At 36.5% G+C, this 18,432-nt stretch overlaps 1 protein-coding gene across 4 annotated transcripts in view; it reads right to left on the bottom strand.

Moving 5' to 3' along the window:
- Positions 1-5,325: 5,325 nt before the first annotated feature.
- Positions 5,326-18,432, bottom strand: part of DPYD (dihydropyrimidine dehydrogenase) — a 641,531-nt gene continuing 628,424 nt past the window's right edge. For all 4 annotated transcript variants that reach the window (XM_087930179.1, XM_087930180.1, XM_087930177.1 and 1 more), the window contains 2 exons: positions 13,111-13,251; positions 5,326-8,527 (listed from right to left, as the gene is read on the bottom strand). In XM_087930179.1, coding sequence (XP_087786305.1) covers positions 8,357-8,527; positions 13,111-13,251 — 312 coding nt within the window. In that variant the 3' untranslated portion in view covers positions 5,326-8,356. The remainder of the gene's footprint in view (positions 8,528-13,110; positions 13,252-18,432) is intronic.

The following is an 18,432-nucleotide window of genomic DNA, read 5'->3' as shown; positions in this document are numbered from 1 at the left end:
TGTAGTTTTAGGCCTGGTGGTGGGAAGTCTGTGGCCGTTCGTTTTAATAGTTATAGCCATCATAAGCCCTTGCATGGGATGCTGGGAAGGATAATTCACCATCTCACAGTGGATGAAAAGATCTAATTCATTATCAATTTGGATTGCGTCCATTTTCCTTCAAGGCCAAGCTCAAATGCTGAATCAGGGAGTCTGTACAGCACTTCTTCAAGATTATTTTGTAAAAATGCCTTTTATGTTTCTTATTATTTGTCAATGATGCGATCTTTATATATAAAAAGCACGTTGGGGTTTTTATGGAACAGACAGTGGCATGGCAAACATAGACATCACCTGTCAGAAGCAATCCGCTTTTAATTTAATGGAAGGGACTTGAAGTTTTGGTATAATATTTGTGCGCAAGTGTGTGGCCTGAATCGTTTCTGTTAAGTTTGCAACACTCAAGTCTGGAATGTGTGGAGTCAGCAATATTCCAGCAGAGCAGGACTTGACATTTTCAAATGTTTCAGCCAGAAGAAACAAGGGGCTGTTGCTTCCTTGTCCAGCCCAGGATCACAACAGCCCGTGGAATAGTAGTACACCTTGATTGCTATCAACCAATCAACTTACAAAAATATGGGAACTGTTTTATTTTTTTTAAAAAAAATTGAAAATATTAAAAAGTTCCCCTAGGAATTGGGGAAGTGGTTGCTGTTCTGAAGATCAAACAGAGATAACTCTTGAGGAAAAGGTAAGATAGAAATGAATCAGTCAAACAAACAAACAGACATTTCTATTGTTTCCTATGGGCTTTTATTTATATATACCACATTTAAAAAAACATTCCCTGGATGATTTTTATGCAGGATGAGTGGCAATCAGCATGGATTATTCCCCAAGTTTCCAAGTTGTGAAGTTTGCCTGTCTTTCTAAACATAGACCGTTTAAAAAGCAAGCAATTTGTATTTTGAAGCTACAAAAACATATAAACAAAAGAATGTTTGTATCATACCATGAGCAACTGCTGCTTGGCTATCACAATCCTAGATCTCAACAGCAGTACAAGAGAATCAAGATTGAGACCAACTGTTTTACATCAGTAATACTAGCACCCATTCCCCTCAGCCAGGGATGTCAAAGCTTAAGGCCCGGAGGCTGGATCCGGCCCACAGGGTGCTTAGATTTGGCCTTCAGGGCTACCCTGGAAACAGCAAAAGACTGGCCCGCAGTGACTCTTCCAGAGAAAATGAACTCCCGAGCTCCATTTTTTGTTGTTACAGCCTCCTGCAACCCTTTGCCAGTGAAGACAGAGATGTTTTCGCTGGCAGAGGGTTTCAAGGAGGCCGTTGCGGAGCGCTCGGGTCACTACAGGCGCCTCCAACATCAAACCAACTCCACCTTTCGCATACTTCCATTTAAGTATATATTTACCATTAATGCAATATAAACATGTGGATTATATTTATTATTCAAAGAAGCCAGAAGTAAACCATTCATATTTATTTTGATAACTGATTCTTTAAAGATGGTTGTGATATTATGGATTATTCCATAAACATCAGGGTTTTTTTAAGCCAAACAAGTTTAAATAAGAGCTTGTCTTCATTTGCTAAAAATAAATCTAACACCCCATTTTAATTATTGAATTATACGTATAAATTGCCCCCCAGTTTTAAAGCATAGAATTGTAGAGTTTGTCCTCCATCTTTTATTCTTAGGAAGTTATTTTGAATATGGTATTGGAGATGATCCTATTTCTCAAGGAAAAGTTGAGAACACTTCTCTGGATTGAAATTAGATTTTTAAGGACTAAAAACCCTCACAAATCACTGGTAACTAAAGACAGGTTGCCAGATAAAAGGTGAAAAGGAGAATATAGATGTAGAAATATCGTATTTAGTTGTTTTATTTAATTACTTGTGAAAATGAATATTGCTTGAAGGGTACAAAACCCCATGAAGCCAACAAAATTGCAAAATCTACAATTTTCTAAGCAATGCACTCTAGTATTTTCTACATAATATGTATCAATAATTGGAATGGATGGAGGCTAGGAAGGTGCATAAGTCTTATACATCTACAGCATTTTCAGATTAACTCTGTGCCATTATTGATAGCTCTTATAACACTTAACAGGCCCTTCTTATATTGCTTCACAATGAACATTAGCATCATTTTATATTTGTCTCTGTAACTTAGTTCAATTAAAGAAAAGATCTACACATCAAAAAGTACAAAACTGCCATACAGCTTTATAGCTGAACAAAAACCAAGGAAGATTTTTTTTAATCCCTCCTGCTAAACCAGCTAATGCAAATGTGACTCATTCGAATTAATACTTTTAAGTTTGGACAAAATATCTAAATTATTTCTGCCTTTATGCTGATTGATAAGGTAAATGTTTATTTACTGGTTTGTTTTATTATTTTGATTATACTCATTTCACCCACTACCCACAAAAGACAAAATAGAATATAAGTTCATAAACAAAACACATTTCCATGCTTACAATTTAAAAAGAACAGGCAGAAGGAAAAAGGCTGGAGAGGGGAATGAAAGCATCAGATGGCTTAGAGAAATTGCCAATCTTTGCTCAAAAATATTGCTCACAATGTGTCTTTTAAAAGCTCAAACTGTTAAAGGTTACATGTAAAAGTACATTGGCTGTCTGTTTTTGAAAATGATATAAATGAAAAGAAAAAGGCAGCATTTCTTTTAGTCATCATCAAAACCTGAGTTTAAAAAACCTGATTTAACAACAGATCTATATATAGGATTTTGTGTTTTAACTTCTGTGGCGTCTACCAAATAGTCAACCATTCCCTTCAGAAGTCACCACAAGATGTTGAAATTTTGTACTCTTTTTGTGCTGAAATAGGCACAACTGAATTCAGCAGCAATTCATTGTTATGGGATTAATTGTGACCGTGTGGGATCGTATCATTGTGATTGTATTGTATCATTTTACAAAGCACCAAAAGGCAAGATGGAAGCTAACCAAGGAGAGAAGCAACTTAGAACTAAGGAGAACTTTCATAATAATGAGAGCAATCAACCAATGGAACTTGTGGGTGCTTCATCCCTGGAGGCTTTCAAAAAGAGACTGGACAATTATTTCTCTGAAATGGTATAGTGGGGTTGGATTGGAAAACCTCCTAAGTCCTTTTCAACTCTACTATTCTATGTTCTAAGTTCTATGACAGTATAAAAAGCGTTATATTCATCAGATTCATTCATAATTGGCAGTGATATAATTGTTGCATGTATTTTTTTTAAAAAAAATAGTGACCAAATCTAGAAGTTTTTTTTTTAAAGTTAAGGATATTGGTTGTGAATAAAGAATTCTTCAAATTCTGGCAAATATGTGCATATGATAAGAACAATTATAACACTGACACAAAAGAATGGGACACAGTGGGTAACCTGTTTAACTGTGTTTTCTGAAGTCCTCAAGGGAGACTAAAAAGTAGTGAAACAACTTTTTGATATGGTTTGGATATATAAATACTGGTTGTGGTCATGATTGGCCTTTTATTATTATTGAAGGAAGAATAAAGGGGAAAATAATATTATTATAAAATAGCTTTATAATATATAATTATATAATTGTGGTTTAGATTATTGTTGCTTGTCCAGTAAATGCATGAAAAAGAAACAGTTTTTAAAAGTATTTACATTCAGCAGGAAAACATACACATCCTCAGAACATTCTTATGGAGGGAATCGGACTTTAAGGTGAAGTTAAATTCATTAAATACAAGATGTGAAAATAGAGCACAAGTCTATGGCAGAACTCTCTCACTGATTTACAATAGAGATAGCTTCTTTTCCATCACAGTCTATGAAAATGACCATAGAAAATATAATTAAAAGACTTTTCATCCCACGTCATTCAAATGCAATGTGCAAAGACAGAGTACAAAGAATAAAGGCTTTATCAGAAATGCTATTGGATCTTAGACATTTTCAGGAAAACTGAAAATCCCAGTCTTCGTACTTTGAGGTCCATGTAAGTTATAGAATATATTTATATAAATAGTGGCAGTTATTTCATCTAGAGGTAACCTCATCTGGACACATTTTTTTAATGAAGAAGGGAAGACAGTTTTCTTCATTAAATGTTGTGCTCGGGCTAATGGTATTGGTAGCAGTAAGATAAGCTTGCAAGCTGAGCAGTGAAACCAACTATGTTGTGAATCAAATCTGTCCAAGAAAATACTTTTTGACTGTTTTTGACTGTTTTAGTTTACTTACCAGATTAAAGATGACACAGAGGTGGTGTGAATTGAAACCAACCATCTCATTCTCTCACAGGCACAAATATTCTTTTTAAAACTTCTATACATGTTTCTCAACTTTGTTGACTTTAAGATGCTTGGACTTCAACTCCCCAGCTGGGGAATTCTTGGAGTTGAAGTCCAAGTATTTTAAAAGCCAATTATACTACTAAAACTCTTGTTGTCAAGACCTTTAAAAGGGTAAAATACTGTATCATAGTGTAACAATTTCTGAACTAAGGTATTTCAAATGGGATAATTTACAAAATCTATTATCTATGAAATGAAATTTGGGGAAGTTGTGGCTGGTTCAGTGCTACTGGCTGCTGCTATGCTGTTGCTTGGTCACATGATCTTAACATGTCATTTGTTAAAACAGTTTAAAACAGTTATTTCTCTGTAATATTTAGTGTTATGTGTTAGGATTTCACCTCATATGAAAAAATTAACAGAAAAAACAAAACAAACAAACAGAAAAAACACTACCACCCTTCCAACCAACCAAGAACAAAATAAAACCAACATAAAAGAAGTTTCAAGTTATTTTAAACAGAAACAGGTCACAAACTTGACTTTGATTAACAACCAACAATTCTTTGCAGCGCTCTGACATGTACAATCCTCTCAAATATATACATAGCAATCTTATTTTTGAGATAATTGAAGAACAATAGATAGTGTAATTGTCACTCTTGGTATGGAAAAATGTGAATATCACCACTACAAAACAATCCAGGACCAATTCCTGCATAATAATAATGCTTTGAATTGGGTTGTATGTGCACAGCAATTCAAATTTTTAAAAATCCACAGAGCTCTTTTTGATAGTGGGTTAATGAAAAACATTTTCTTTATTATTATGAACCTCATTCTATGCTACAAGCCCAGCTTCATCAATATAAAATGATTGGATTATATACGACTGTTTGATAGCAAGTGATCAAAAAGGAGAGAGCTAATTCTGGAGAACTGGAAGACTATTACATATAACATGCAAATTGGCTTGCTATTTTTTTTTATATAAAAACACACACACAAAATGCAGAGGAAAAACACATTTTAAAACAAGTTGTATAATGTTCTTTAATTGTGATTTATTTATAACTATGTAAATATACTGAAATTTGAACACAAGCATTATTTAATATGCATAATCAAAGTTTTGCTTTTCAGTTGATAGCAAAGAGATCAGAGAAATGGATACATTATTTGCTATTTTAAGTATTGAACAACATATGGTTCTCTTGCAGCTTCTTTGGGATAAAATAGCTAGCAAAGTATTAGTACAACTGAGAATGAGAAATAAGTCGATGGTATCATGCTGCTTCAGAATGGTGGAAAATCCTTATCTTGGTTTTATTGTAAACAAACATGTTCTATTTTTGAATGTTTATTACACATTTTTTTAAAAAAACATTTGGCATTGATATGCTAACAATTATTTACCTTACATTTTGCCATTTAAAATGCTTGCATATAGGAGATGTGGCTAGTGATCTTTACATGAAAAGAAGGTTATTAAAGCACTGATAGGGCTCAGAAAGTTATTAAAGCACTGATAGGGCTTTGACTAAATATGGTTTCAGAATGTTTATACATTTCTGCTATATTTCTTCTTGTGGGAAGACATGTTGTTTTATCCAACATTATCTACATGATCTTTGGGCTAGAAGATAGGATTTTTTTCAAACCCATACTTGCTGTAGTGGAAGTATAGGATGAGAAGAAATCCACTCTGCTAGTGATTTTTCTTTATATGATGGGTAGGAAGTATTTCAGTTGCTATCTGCTATTGAGGCTTTGTCTACTTCCCATTCCACCCAGATGTACTCCTGTTTTGAGAATGTACAATAAAGGAGAATATGTGTAGCTCAGGGTTGATGTGAGGGGTCCTTGGTGCTCTCTGAGCTGGGTTGTTTTCTTGCAGATGTTTCCTTACCCTAACTAGGTAACATCATCAGTGCTAGTCAGGATACCCAGTCACTACCTTTTTACAATACTGTTATCTGGATGCCTAGTTAGGGTAATGAAAAGTCTGCAAGAAAACAAATATGCCCAGAGAGCACCAAGGACACCCCCACCCCCACCCTAAGAATGCAGAATAACGTGTTTGGTCATCCCTAAGAAGTGACAGGTAGAAGATTGTTAAAGAGAAATCCAACTTAGAACCAAGGAGAAACAGAGTTGTGGGTGCTCCATCAGTGTAGGTTTTCAAGAAGATCCTGGAGAGCTATGTGTCTGGAATGTGTAGGGTCTCCTACTTGAGCAGAGAGTTGAATTAGAAGACCTCCAAACATCCCTTCCCACCCTATTATTCTATGTCTAAGTTGAGGACATCTTTTAAAGGTAAAGGTAAAAGTTCCCCTCACACATACATGCTAGTTGTTTCTGGCTCTAGGGGGCGGTGCTCATCTCCATTACAAAGCTGAAGAGCCAGCGCTGTCCAAAGACGTCTCCATAGTCATGTGGCTGGCATGACTAAATGTAAAAGGTGTACAGAACGCTGTTACCTTCCCACCAAAGTGGTCCCTATTTTTCTACTTGCTTTCAAACTGCTAGGTTGGCAGAAGCTGGTACAAGTAACAGGAGCTCACTCCTTTACATGGTGCTAGGGATTCGAACTGCCAAACTTTCTGATCAACAAGCTCAGTGTCTTAGCCACTGCATCCCAGTAGAACATCTTCTACCCAATAGAACATCTTCCACCGTACCTCATTAATACTAATTCTGATGGGCTGCTTCTTGCTGTGCAGTAAGAGAGTTTGTATGCCAGAATCATGGGGAGGAATGGATCTCATAATAGGAACCAGTAACAGGTTTCTTTAAAAGATCCTACATTGTGCACCGATCAGACATCCTGTGTTGACATCATTTTAAATTATCTATAATATAATTATAAATATAACTATAATTATCTTTACTGGCCCATCAACTCATCCTTTCTCCAAAGATTTTGTGGAACTTTCATTTAGGCACAGTAAAACCCAGAAGTGAAATGGACTTTGTAGTTGGAAAATATTTAGTAGACACCATTTATTGTCAGATACTCTCTGTGGCAATCAAAAAGATTGTATCGTCTGATCCTCACCCATCTATCTACGCTGACAGAACTACATTGTTTTATCCAGCACTGTATGAATGGTAGAAAACAAGAAAATTTTGAAGTAATTGCCTTTGGTCCTCTGCTCATGCCTCAAGAATAATTTTATTTTGCCAACACCATAGTGATGTGACAAAAAATATCCTATATTTATATGTGAAAGATTAGAATTAGTACATAGGGACTGGAAGTTCATTAACAGAACAACAGCAACAAAAATTGTGCTACCAACTGAAAACATCAAATGACAAAAGTGCACTGTATTTGCACATTTGATTTTTTAATGCCTAGTCAGAGGTAGCATTTAGGGAGAAGTAGAATTTAGCGAGAACTAGAGTAATAGACCAGCAGATGCTGCCACTATCAAAACTGATTTAATTGTTCAGAAATAGCAGTTTAACCCTCTTTTTATATCTTTCTGTAAAAGCACCCCCCCATGATATACAATGCTTTGTTTGTGTGTTATACAGTTAATTACATCTTCTAAAACCAGTTTTAAAAGGAAATGAAATGCGTAATTACCCAATGTTTCCATGGTAACAAAGTTTGTCCATGTGTTAGGGTTTACATGATTATGAAAAGTTTCTTGATTTTCATTCCATTGTTAGAGCGAAGAAAAATTAAAACTCAGATGATCAGAACATATACAGATTTGTGAAAGCGCGCGAGAAAAAAAGTTATGCATCTTATAAAAGGCAAAGCCAAATCACAACCAGCAAACTAACTTATTATCTGTCTGAAGATTAGAAAGGGAAAGAGATGGGATATAAACTGAAAAATTCAGCCAGTTTTATTTAGCCGCTCATTAGTGGAATTACTTTCCTTTCTTTTCCTTTCTTTTCCTTTCCTTTCCTCCTCCCCTCCCCCTCTTCCTCCCTCCCTCTTCCCCCCTCTTCCCTTCTTTTTGCTAGAATGTACTGGACTTGCTGGTACTAATTAGAAAGCAAATCAATAGAATCAAGCAAATAGAAGTTTCCCTTTAACTGTTGGTCTGATCTGCTCAGCACATGGGGATCACAGCTAAGGGCAAGCCTCTCTTTGCTTCATAAGGTGTTGTCCTGGAAACCATTCGGATGCAGTCAATAATAGGGCAGATACTGAGACACAGAGTGCAGCCTGTACAACTGTCAGTAACAGTGGGCAGGTGGGTTTCTGGATCAAATTGTATAGCCTGGAAAGCAGAAATAAACAGCATTGATGTCACTCACAGAAAAGGTCAAAAACAACCCCATTTTTAGCATCTACATTTCCTGTAGTTGAGGTGCTTGGAGAAATCTTTGTTTGGTACCGCATTGCAGCTACAGTAACAGTTTCGATCGCTAGGAAAATAACATTTTCTAAAAATATGTGAAATATTGAGGTAAATTGGGCTCTGGTAGAAATCTCTTTTCTTCCTTTCGTCCTTATTCTCCTTCTTATGTACTCAGTGGAGTTACAGACAAAATCAAGCTTCAGCACGAGTTGGTCAAGTTTAATAAAAAATATCTGTGCCTTTGAAAAGTGAATCCTTCACAGCATACTGATGTACTGGCATTAATTTAACACAAATATTCCACACTGGTGGGGATAGTGGGAAAAACCATTCCTCCCTTTTCTTTATTATTGCTGCTGTCATTATTTTATGTATATGATATATAAAATCATTTACAACACTTAGTAAGTAAGTAAGTAAGTAAGTCAATCAGTCAATAAGAGATGAGTTTTCTTATGAGAGGGATGAGTTGGGCAAATATTTTGCACGTGTGTGAGCAATGTAACAAGAAAGGACTGTGCAAACACCAGCCAACAGCCTAGAAATGTTTTCTGAATAGCAATGGACATCTTGAAGAAGACATAGCTGCTTTAAGAAGCAAAAAAAAAAGTGTTTTTGCTTGTGCTCCTGCACATATTGTAGAATCTCTTTCAAAGGGTTTGTGTAGCCTTTTTTTTTTTTTGCTATGCCTTTCATTCGATGTTAGCTCCTAGAAACTACCCAGACAAGTTTCTGCATTGTTCTTGGCAACATTTCAGAAGTGGTTTGCCATTACCGGCTTCCTAGAGCTGAGAGGGTATGACTGACCCAAGGTTACCTCACTGGCTTTCTGCCTACATGGCTGAAAGTCACATTCTTCTGGTTTCTGCTGCCTTAACCACCACGCTAAACTGCCTAGGTATAAGATATCCCAGATCTAATCCTGCTCTCTGATGTAGGTAACCCTACAAGTTGAAACTGGAATCAATATTACCAACGATGAATTTTCTTGCATAATGTATATCTTTTCAAAGTGCCTACTGGAACTCTTTGCAAAATCGTTAATGCTCACCTAAAGCCATGCCATGTCCATTTTTGTGGCCTGGTTCTGTAAATCCAGAGACTATAGTTTACTTTTCAAAAGGGCTGTTTACTTCATGTATTTGTGTAGGCTGAGGGAATGGCTTCCCAATGCAGCAGTTTTTATTTTTCTTACGTGGGGTTGGAACAGCTCCAGTGGGCTACTTGCTTAGTTTGCTCCAGATAAAGGCGAGAGGACAAGTAGCTCATAGATCTTCCTTAAAGATGGAAGTACCAATTTAAACGCTTCCTATGGTAGTTTCCTGCTAAACTAACCATGTTATCATGGACCACATACTGACTCCTGAAACCTGCAGGTAAATCCAGAAACAGCACAAACAGTTTGAACAGAAGGCTGGGTATTCAGGCATATCTCTTGTCTCTTTACCATGAGCAGAGAAAAATTAACAAAATACAAAGCAACCTTTAAAGCAGCCCTTTTAATGAAGAATCCTCAAGGCTCACTATTTGCTGGGCGAATGATATAGAAGGTGAATAATCAGAGAGAGGCTACAGTACAAAGAATACAACTTGAAATGGACCGGTGAGTCTTCCCTTGTGGCTAGTAGCCTTAATCAACAAATAATTCTTTTCCAGCAATCCGTGCCCACAGCTCAGGGCCTCGGCTGGAAAATGTAACTAATGGCCACACTTTCATGATAGTCCTATTCCATTGCTAAAAATAAAACAGCACCAGAACATTATTGCTGTTGCAAGCAAACTAAATTATTTCAGCGCTGTCACTATTACATATTATAGTACACTTTTATTAGGCTATGATATCTTTGATAGCAGCACTCTCCAAGAAAAACTCAATGCGGATGTTTTTTTTTTTACTCATTGATTCCCAGAAGGTTTTTTTATTTTTTGTTTTGTAAATTTTTTTTTTAAGTATGTCTTTATTTGTATAAATTCTTTTCTTGGCAATGAACTGAAGGCTCGAGCAGACTTCAGAATGAACGTGAGAGAATATATGCATCTGTCATTCGGGGACAATTGTATAGTGTTCTTTTTATATGTCAGTTAATTTTAATATTTCTTGCCTAGGTATGCCTTGCCTTCTCCACCTCCCAGCAGGAAGTCAGAACCAATCAGCATGCAGGGTGTGCACCTCTGCACAATGCACAGTTGAGATTTTTGGGGGGAGGGGGATTATATCAACCCATCTGCAGCCTCCGCTTACTCATCAACCCCTTCGCGGCGTAGGTATGTGTTGATGGCTGTGGGTAGTTGCATGCAACTCTAAACCAGTCCTGTTCTGTTTCATGTCTCTATTCTTCCATAATCTTTGGTAATCAAAAAAATGAGTTTTACCAAAAAAACCCAAAAAACCTTGGTTGGTGCTTGTGGATATCGTGTGGAATATTTGCCTTGCAAAGATAACGGACGATTGATACAACGGCAAAAATGATATTGCAGCAATCATGAGGTTGTGCCAGTGCAAACAGAATTGCATTAGGAGGAAGGGAGGAAGGGGGACACCCTTGCTTCCTAGGGAAGTTCCAAGGCAACCTCTGAAAATTGGGCGTTAATTCATATTAAATTTAGAATTAAAACTTGATTGCCCATTATTTTTTTATTTGAGAAATGATTTGTTTGTCTAGTACATTTCTGCTGAATTAATATTTTCTATCTACGATAAAAGAAATGTCTTCTAAGTATTTTGGACACAATTCCTGAGGGCTGGCTCTGGGGCCTTGGGAAGTTGTAGTTCTACACCAGGTTGTCTAGTAAATGCAAGAACATAAACATGAGATGAAATGAGGAGGGGTGGCGAGGCCCTGTTCTGTGGCCATTTATTTCTTATTTTCACTAAGCATTCTAGACTGAAATAGATGGTTACCCATCCAAATCTTCCTAATGTGATATATTTCTTAAAATATGCGCACTCCTTGTCAAAGCAGGCAGCCTTTATTAGTTTGGCTCTAGACATGATACACTTTAATCAAGTGGAATAGATCAAAGAGAACAATTTGTTAAATGCACGAAATGTGAATGTGGATTTTCTTTATTAGTTCAGATTGGTGTCTGCACCACTTCTTCCAGCCTTGTTTTTCTCAGCACCATCTTAGTATATTTGCTTAATTTGTAAGGGATCATGAATGTATAACTTATCTATGCTCATAGCGTGTAGACTCCCAGACTTGGCTGTTGCTTGTTGTATCTAAGATGGAGAGGGTGGTGATAGTTGCTTCCTCTGAAACCTACAGTAAAGCGCACGTACTGCTTGAAATACTTGGTATTTCATCTCCTTTATTATTTTATGAAGAATCACTTTAAGCTTACAAAATTTTAGGAATCCAGTAATTCCTATTGAAAACAACAAGAATGGGAATTACTGAACTCTATCTTGTCAGACTCAATTGTGTCTTCCAGAAATTTTTGTTGTTATAATATGTCAAGGAGGCAGAATACATTTTTTGTGTGGGCAAAACAATCCTTGGAAATTTATTATGTTCAACAACAGCAATATTAAACTGCCTTGTTGAGTGTTTCATTGTTATTTCTGTTTGTCTGTAGATGGTGACCTGATCTCATCTTGTTTAACTCAATAAATAAAATTAACTTCTTGCACTGTTTATTAAATGAAGTCTTTGTGTTATTTATTAGGTTTCTAACGTATTTTATTTCCACACCATTGCTTTTGAGCTTCTTGGTATGTTCATTGGAAATTTTAGTTACTGCTGTTGAATCCCATATTAAATTACAACTTTGAATCTAACATTGGATTCTTTTGTATTAAGTTAATTCTTGTTCATCTATATGTTTGCATTTCTGTATGGGTCTCTAAATTGTATGTGCACATATATGCTGTGTGCAAATTATACATTACATAATGAATCAGTATATTATATATTAAACTGGAGATATCTTATCATCAGTTAGGAGTTAAAGAGATTTCTTAGATCCCAATACCATATCACTACAAAAATGGATATAGCTTCCTGCTCTACTATACATTCAGATGTGGTCACTGAAACAATTAAATCTAATTGAGTTTTATGTATTTAAATAGATTCTGTAGTGTGCATCTGCCGAAATATTTTTTTTTCCTCCAACATGATCTGGAAGTATTTTGTCTTCAATAGCATTCTGCAGCATGTAATGCTGGGAAAAACATGGCGGCTTAGCAATAGATGATATGCAGCAAGAAAACTGAAGGGGGAGAGAGAGTGGGGGAGAGAGGGAGGGAGGGAGGGAGGGAGGGAGAGAGAGAACTGTGTATCTCAAGACTCTAAGAAACCTGCTTTATTGACAATCTCTGCGAATAGATCAGACATGGTTCCTGCAGTCTATAGCTGGGAGTGTGCCAATGTTAATTTCCAGTATCTTGTAAATCTACTTTTCCCATCTGCCCGTCAAGAGACGGTGGAATCCTTCTGCCTCAGCAGCAGAAAGACAACTCACAGTGCCTTTTTTGCTAATTACAGCTGTGTTCTTACCTGGTAGCCAGAATCATTACAGGTCATGTAGCATTTGCCACAGTTGATACACATTTCCTCATCAATCAGAGCCACAACTTGTTCGGTACTACTGAGCTCTCCATATGTTCCAATATACTGCAGTGCTTTTCCAATTACATCCTAGGGGGAGGGGAGAGGAGAAGGAGAGAGGAAGCAAAAGAAGAAGAAAAAAAAGAGAGAGGAAAACATTACTGAAATATCCAAGGTTGTTTCATGCCAAAGAGGAGCCCTTGAGAGCATGGTTGCTTGGGATGTTTTTTTTTTCAGCGCTATGGCAATTGTAGGAATGAGGACACGTCAATCAAAAACATTTCATACCCAGGGCCATGCACACCATGGCTCATAGGTATTGATATATAAGCAATAGAGCTGCTAAAAACAAGCGAGCAAACCAACCCAACAACCAAGCCACGCATCAAAAAAGAATCAAATATGTGCACATACACTAATTATTCTCAGTGACCATTGTTTGGTGCAACAGGAAGAAAAAAAATGGGAAAGAAGACGAAGAAGAGATGTGTTGTGACACACACACTCAATGCGCCTATCCACGGCTACTGTTCATTAGCACACCTCTGAGAATTCATTACGAGACAAGGAAAAGGCTGAATTAAACAACAGGGAACAAAAAATGCAGCCATTGGAAAGAATATGCAAATGGCTTGATAAACTAACACATATTATTGCTATCATCATTTGTTTTGTTTTTTTTTAAAGTGGTTGACCCATTTGTGTGGTTCCTGTTTCAAGAGAACAGGCTGCACTTTAAAGCTGGAAAGATTATTTACTGATTGTAGAACAGGTTCAAGAATCTACTTAGGAGAAATGATGTTGTTGTTGTTTTTTTGAAAGAGGTTATCCATTAGTTCTTAAAGGATAAATCTTTAAAAGATTGGGATAATTAGTCGGTCACCAACTTGCTCAAGTAGAGTGGCATATGCCTTATTTTTCACAAGTAATCGGACATAACGAGGCTGGGTTAGGGAAAGGGATGTAGATAAGGGTTACAGCACATGTTTGTTTGGAGAAGGTCTTTGAGTTCAACACCACAAAGGATTATCCTTGCCACTTTCTGAAACAAAAGAAGCAGCACTAGAGTCCTTTGAAAAAGCAAGAGAGGGTTCTCTTTTTGGACATCCGTTGCATGCCAATTTCCCCCCGATTTTTGTAATTCCAACCCCAAATGCCTGTTCAAATGCCTGTTTTATATAGGAAGTTCAGAGATAGGAAGAAAGAATTTGAATTTGAATATCTATCAATGTCACTATCAGGATAGAGATTCTACCTATACTGAATTCAGATTGAGTCTTATATAGAGAAATCCATTGAAGACCATGCTAACAGTGATTTGTCCCCTGGATTTCAGTGAATTTACTCCTGTAAATTTAGATTCAAATCCTTGAAATCAATGCCTCCCTTTGATACCATGTTATTATTATGCGTAATATTTTGCAGATTCTCCATTGTTGCTTCCACAAAGTTATTCTTTTCTCCAATTAGTTTGGGCTCCTACTCTAAATTTGAAATCCTATGAGAAAAATATAATTCAGCATAAAATGAATTGGGCCATTCCATTTTGGATACTTTAATCATAACGTTTTTCATATAGCGTATCATGAGTTGGAAGAGTATTTTGAAAACATTTACTATCTAGATGATGGTGTCTCAAACAAAACAAGCATGCACAAAAACATTTTAACACACTATAGCTTTGGATTATTGTATATCTACTGCCTGGAAATAAAACCCCATAGTTAACTGAATCTCAGTTAGATCGGTAGAGCACTGTAGCTTAAAGAAACATGGAACCTGACATTTTACAATAGACTAAATTGACTTGAAAACTGGGATTGAGTGGAGAAATGGATTCCAGTTTAGAATGCGCTGATATTTTATCTTAGCCTAACCTAAGGTTTTCCGGATGTTTTAGTCAGAAATTCCTACTATCCTTTGCTATTAGTATTATGTTGGGTGGAGCTGATGGACTCTGAAGTCCTAAACAATGTAGTCTGGTCAGGAGGCACCAGGCTACATTAATTTGTTGTGTAATTTGGTCTGCTGCAGTAGTTGTTGCCACCTGCCATCTTTGTTGGATGGCATCATTGTTGAACAAGAGGTATATAACTTTTATTCCATGTATGATTTATTCCCACAATTTCTGACACTTTATTTAATGCTTACAGGTCTACAGCTTTGTTTGGCTTTAAAGGGTTTGATGAGATTTTCTTTGTATGGAAAGTATCAGGTAAACAAGTTATGTAGCTGTAATAACAACAAAAGGAACAGAAAATGCTTTGTAGGTGCACTCTTTTATGGCCTTCTAATCCTCCTCAGAGCATTCCCCTTGGATTAGTAAACAAACTCTAGGAATAAAGTAGCACATGCATTGAGATTAATTTGTTGCATCTCTTTTTCCTGCTTTCTTTCTCTCTCCTAAAATATCTCTTTTTGAGTGTAGGTTAAAAAGGCAGATATTGTAAAATGGCACCGTGGAACTTCATATTTGCCTTATCTTGTTTTCTTCTGGATTACAGTGGTTGAATTTACAAGCACAAATGATATTTTTCCTAATTGCAACTCACTATGAGGGTAATCCAGTTCTGCTGATAGTCAAGCTGTGTTCTTTCTGACTGGTGCATTAAGTTCAATAATGAGAATTCCACCGGCCAAATCTTGCCCTTAATTAGACCTCTGTTATGCTGTTGCTTCCTAATTCTGCCCTTGGTGACATCTGTGTGGCTCAGCTTTTGTCAGTAGGGTTACCAGGTGTGTGAACAAAACCAAAGCCAGTTGATATTTTTGATGGTAATGATTTAATTCCATAATCAAAACAGTTCAGCTGCTGGGAAAACAGAAGCAGAACAGAAAATAGAACTCAAATAGATTTTTAATTTGTCAGTTGTCTACAGATTGGGGTGGTGTTTTTATGGTGATTAAGAAGTAGATTCAAATCATGGAATGAAATCATTTCATCTCAGCCATTATTGTCATATTGAACACAGTCCAATTCTCAAGCTGAAGACAAACTATATATAAAGATAAACAGGATTCTTTCCAAAAATGGCAGTTCCATAACAACTCTCTCTTAGAACTCGACATTAAAATTGCACATTTCACAAGAAAGTAAACTGTACACAAAAAGTGCACAATAAAACTGCACTATACATTTTCACCAATGGCATTCTACATTGGTGATATATCAGGATAAAGGACCCTAGGAACCATCTCGCCTCAATGGGATTGGCCTAATCCACTCATTACTGCAGAAAGGGCATGATGTGCATTCCAAGGAATTCCAGCTGGCTCCCACCCTATGGACTATTGTGTCCCTCAAATTAAGATCCACTCCAATCCTCTTGGCCTTTCATAAGAGCCTCAAAATCTGGCCTTGTCAAGTGGCCTGATGCCCTAATTGGGATTCCATGTTGGAGATGGTGAGTAGATTAATTAGAATCCACCCCAAGCATTCTGGTTTTAACTTATTTAATTTCTTTTTATTTTTATTTTTAATGTTTGTATTTCTGTTTCTAGTGTTTGTATGCCAGCCAGGGTATCATGCCCCTGGTGGACACTGACTCTGAGGGAGAGGAGGAACAAACAACATGGAGTGGAAGTATGGCTCTGGAAGTTGTGGAGGAGGCTGGGGAAGGGCAGAGGCTGGCTGAGCAGTCAGAGGAGGACCCAGGCCCACCTCCTCTTCATCCTAGGGCACGCAGGGAGGAGAGGATAAGGGAGAGACATGGTCTACTCAGGAGGAGAGGACCTTGATCCTCTTCATGGACTGCAGCTGTGACAACTGAATAAGAGGTCGGACATGCGTACAAGCGAACGCTGGAAACAAAGCATGGAAATATCGCTAGTTTATGGTTCCTCTCTGAGTTTGGCATCCTTCCCAGTGTGTGTTCTGTTATCTGCGGACGTCCTCCAGCCCTTATGTTGCCTGGGTTGTGTTGCTTTTTTCCTCCTTCTTGTAACTCTCCCCTTCTTGTGGGAGATTTCTTTTCTTCTGTCAAGGATATTTGGAGCTTGGAAGCAAAGTGAATGAATAAAAGGGGATTTACCGGGTTTTTGTTTTTTAACACATTTTATTCAGTTTTTCACATTAAAAACAAAAATCTCTTTTTAGTGGACAACATATTTCTGGTCATCACCTTTACATACAAATATGACAACAGTTATACATTCATACATGCATACTTAATTCTATTATTACCTTTTCCATTCCAAATTTTCAGTAAGGAGAGAAACAAACACATTAATTCTAGCCTCTTTCATTAATCTCAATCGAAACATCTTTTTCTTTCATTTCAATTATTTCAAATATAATAAAAATAAAGATAAACAAATGTGTTTGCCTAATAATAATAATAATAATAATAACAATAATAATAATAATAAAAGTTACCAATGTCTCTCCTTGCTTTTAATAGTCGATGTTAACTTATTAATTTAATTGGTTCTTTAGTCTGTCATATTCCCTTTCCATTACACATACTTTTTATAAATTCTAGATTAATACAAATTTTAACACTTAAACAAACAAACAAACAAGTATAGGTTCCCCCCCTTTTACTGTTTTGAGTGACACCTCAATGATTAAAATATACCTTTATTCCCTCATCTTGATCACCCAATAAAACATTATTTTTAAGAAGTTACAATAATAATCATTATATCTTTTCATTTGGATTCCGCAGCATATTTCCCCCCCCCTTGATTTTTAATAGGAGTTATCAGTATCTATATTACACTATTTTCTAAATATTTTTAATTGCAGAAATATTCTTATTACCCCTTGTCACCCTGCAGAATCCCCTTTTTAATTCATCAACCATTATCTCTGAAAAAACAATTTCTTTTCAACATTTTACTATTTCTGTATTTCTTTATTTCATGCACCTGTTTCTTACTGTTTCTCCTGCCCCTCTTTTCCCCATATCTTTTCTCATTCCAGTTTATATCTCTCTCTTTCTTAATATCTTCCTTTCCCCTTTTCTGCTGGGCCTTTCTGCCTTTCCCAACTTCACAGGTATTCCCTTTGATTGCCTTCTTAAATTTCAACTTTTTAACCTTCCTTCTTTCCCCACTTCTTTGTAGTATTCTTTGTGTTAATTGTCTATTTAAAATGTCTTCTCCTTGAATCGACTCCTCCTCCTCTGAAGCTCTTTCTTCTTGTTCTTCAATCGCCATTTCCATTTTTTCTAACACAGAGCAAAGTGATTCACCTCTTTCCTGTAGTAATTCTCTCATATTTTTAAGTTCCATTTTTAATTCCCGAAGAGATATCATCATTACACACTC

This window comes from Pseudonaja textilis, chromosome 3 (genome assembly GCF_049901715.1).
Source record: "Pseudonaja textilis isolate UNSWEBS1 chromosome 3, rPseTex1.2, whole genome shotgun sequence".
Classification (NCBI taxonomy): domain Eukaryota; kingdom Metazoa; phylum Chordata; class Lepidosauria; order Squamata; family Elapidae; genus Pseudonaja; species Pseudonaja textilis.
Note: the sequence above shows the minus strand (reverse complement) of the source record. Positions and strands in the feature narration are given on the sequence as shown.